At 39.8% G+C, this 2,272-nt stretch overlaps 1 protein-coding gene across 1 annotated transcript in view; it reads left to right on the forward strand.

The window, feature by feature from the left end:
- Nucleotides 1–674: 674 nt before the first annotated feature.
- LOC101297135 (putative chromatin-remodeling complex ATPase chain-like) overlaps nt 675–2,272 on the forward strand; it is a 7,213-nt gene continuing 5,615 nt past the window's right edge. The window contains exons 1-4 of the mRNA XM_004296753.1: nt 675–956; nt 1,551–1,682; nt 1,774–1,880; nt 2,108–2,261. Of these exons, the coding sequence (XP_004296801.1) occupies nt 744–956; nt 1,551–1,682; nt 1,774–1,880; nt 2,108–2,261 (606 nt within the window). The 5' untranslated portion in view covers nt 675–743. The remainder of the gene's footprint in view (nt 957–1,550; nt 1,683–1,773; nt 1,881–2,107; nt 2,262–2,272) is intronic.

Consider the following 2,272-nt stretch of genomic DNA (forward strand, 5'->3'; position numbering starts at 1 on the left):
GAGAGAGAGAGAGACTTTTAGTTCATGCAAAGGGAGGAGGCAGAGAAAGAGATAAATGTATTTTAGTTAAAGCAACATAAGGGGGGTGTGAAATGTTAAAAAAGGTGTCATTTCAGCATCCTTAATTTTTTAACGGACAATATTAAAACTCACATCTTATTTAATGTTTTTCTACTAAACTCTAGTTTTGCAAATTTAGAAAAAGTACTCAGTAGTCCGTACTTATATCTCTATGGTATGATTTTTCATCTTGTAATTTTAAAAGTATGCGGCCGTTCTAACGTGGCTGAACAACAAAATAAAGATCAAGCTGTTACTATTTTGATTAATAAATAAACGTGATATCGGCAATTATGACAAACAAACACTTCAAGTTTCGTTATTTTGATCTCAAAATCATTCCTATTCCATACAAACAAAACAAATTACAGTTACAATTACAATTCTAACTAAAACCAAGATCTCTTCTCAATGAAGAAATGTAAAATAAAAAATTAACCTTTTTCGATACATGGGCGGGAATTCACGTTTCCCTATTATTGGCGGGAAATTCTCATATTTCCCATACCCAACTCTTCTCAGCCGCACATCTTAGCTTTTATAATCCCACGGCCATCACTAAATCTATAAATACCCCAAACCAAAGTAGTCTCCCACATTGTCCCTGCACACCCAAAAATCCAAGCGCTTTTCTCAGTCGCTCTCTCTCTTTCCCTAAAACCAAACCCTCGATCTCGGAATCCATGGCGCGACCCCCGAAGCCGGTCTCTTCCGACGAAGCCATGTCCAATTCCGAGGAGGAGGAGCCGATCAACGACGAAGAGGACGAGGAGGAGCTCGAGGCCGTCGCTCGCTCCGCCGACTCCGAAGACGAAGAGGCCGCCGATGACAACTCCCGCGGCTCCGACGACGAGGCGGCCCCGGCTGAGAACGACGACGAGTTGGAAGAGGATGAGGTATAGTCTCGATTCTCTCCTTCCGGTTTGTTTTTGTTGGATCTGAGGTTTGGTGCTGGCATTAAGTTGTTTGCTTTAGTATTTTGTGATGTTTGTTGGGTTGGGGAGTAGTGGCTTAGGGATTGGTTAGGTTTGGGTGTTGTGATTGCGAGGGAGAGAGAAGAATGCTGGGTATTGGGGTTTTTGAATTGATTTCTTCTGCATATACCATTTTCGGAAGCTAGAACTGAGCATAGGAGAAGAAAAGCTTGTTGATTTTTTTGGTAACAAATTGGAGTGATGCGGTTGTTTAGTCTTTTAGAGTTTCTGGTGTGGATATTGTTGCCTTTGTTGTTTTTTTCTTGTGTTTTGTTAGGCTGTAGCTTTCTTCCTGCGTCTTTTCTTGATAAATCATGTTCCCCATAGCATAGACTGGTGGTATTTTTGGTTCGTTTTTAAGAGTTTTACAAGGAATTCATTTGAATGTTTGATACAGTTTAATTCATGTGCACTTGAGTTTGATTGTTTGAAGTTTGCTGGTTTACTGCCCAAATCATTTTGTGTACACTTTTTCATCCCTCATCATTTGCTCTGTTGTACACAATTGATCTGCAGGATGGAGGTAATGAAAGCAATGCTGAAGTGAGCAAACGTGAGAAGGCCAGGCTTAAACGCATGGAACAGATGAAGAAGCAAAAAATTCAGGAAATATTAGACGCGCAAAATGCAGCTGTGGATGCTGACATGGTTAGTATGTTCTACATCTGATTGTTACTCACTATTTGTAGTCTATAATATATGGTGGTGGAGCTAATTGGTTTTGGTGGTGTGATGGCAGAACAATAGGGGGAAGGGACGGTTGCAGTATCTTCTGCAGCAAACAGAGTTGTTTGCCCATTTTGCCAAAGGTGATCCGTCTGCATCCCAGAAGAAGGGGAAGGGAAGGTATGTTTGATCACTTGAAGTCATGTCTATACCTAATTGGTAGTGTGTTGGGTTAACAATTATTACGCTTCCAATTTATTACATTTGAGAAAGACAAACAAATAATAACCAAATTGTCACGTTATAATTGCTACAATAAATAGGACAAAAGTCTTCAATTGGTTGCAACTAACTGCATGAGTGCATTAGATTGCATCACGCTCACCTTTTCATTTATCCATACTCAGGGGGCGCCATGCTTCAAAAAAGACTGAAGAAGAAGAAGATGAAGAATGCCTCAAAGAGGAAGAAGATGAATTAACTGGGACCGGAACCACACGGCTCTTGACACAACCTTCATGTGAGAGTTATTTTTTTTTTTTNTTTTTTTTTTNTTTTTTTTATNTTTTTTT

Source organism: Fragaria vesca, linkage group LG4, assembly GCF_000184155.1.
Source record: "Fragaria vesca subsp. vesca linkage group LG4, FraVesHawaii_1.0, whole genome shotgun sequence".
Taxonomy (NCBI): domain Eukaryota; kingdom Viridiplantae; phylum Streptophyta; class Magnoliopsida; order Rosales; family Rosaceae; genus Fragaria; species Fragaria vesca.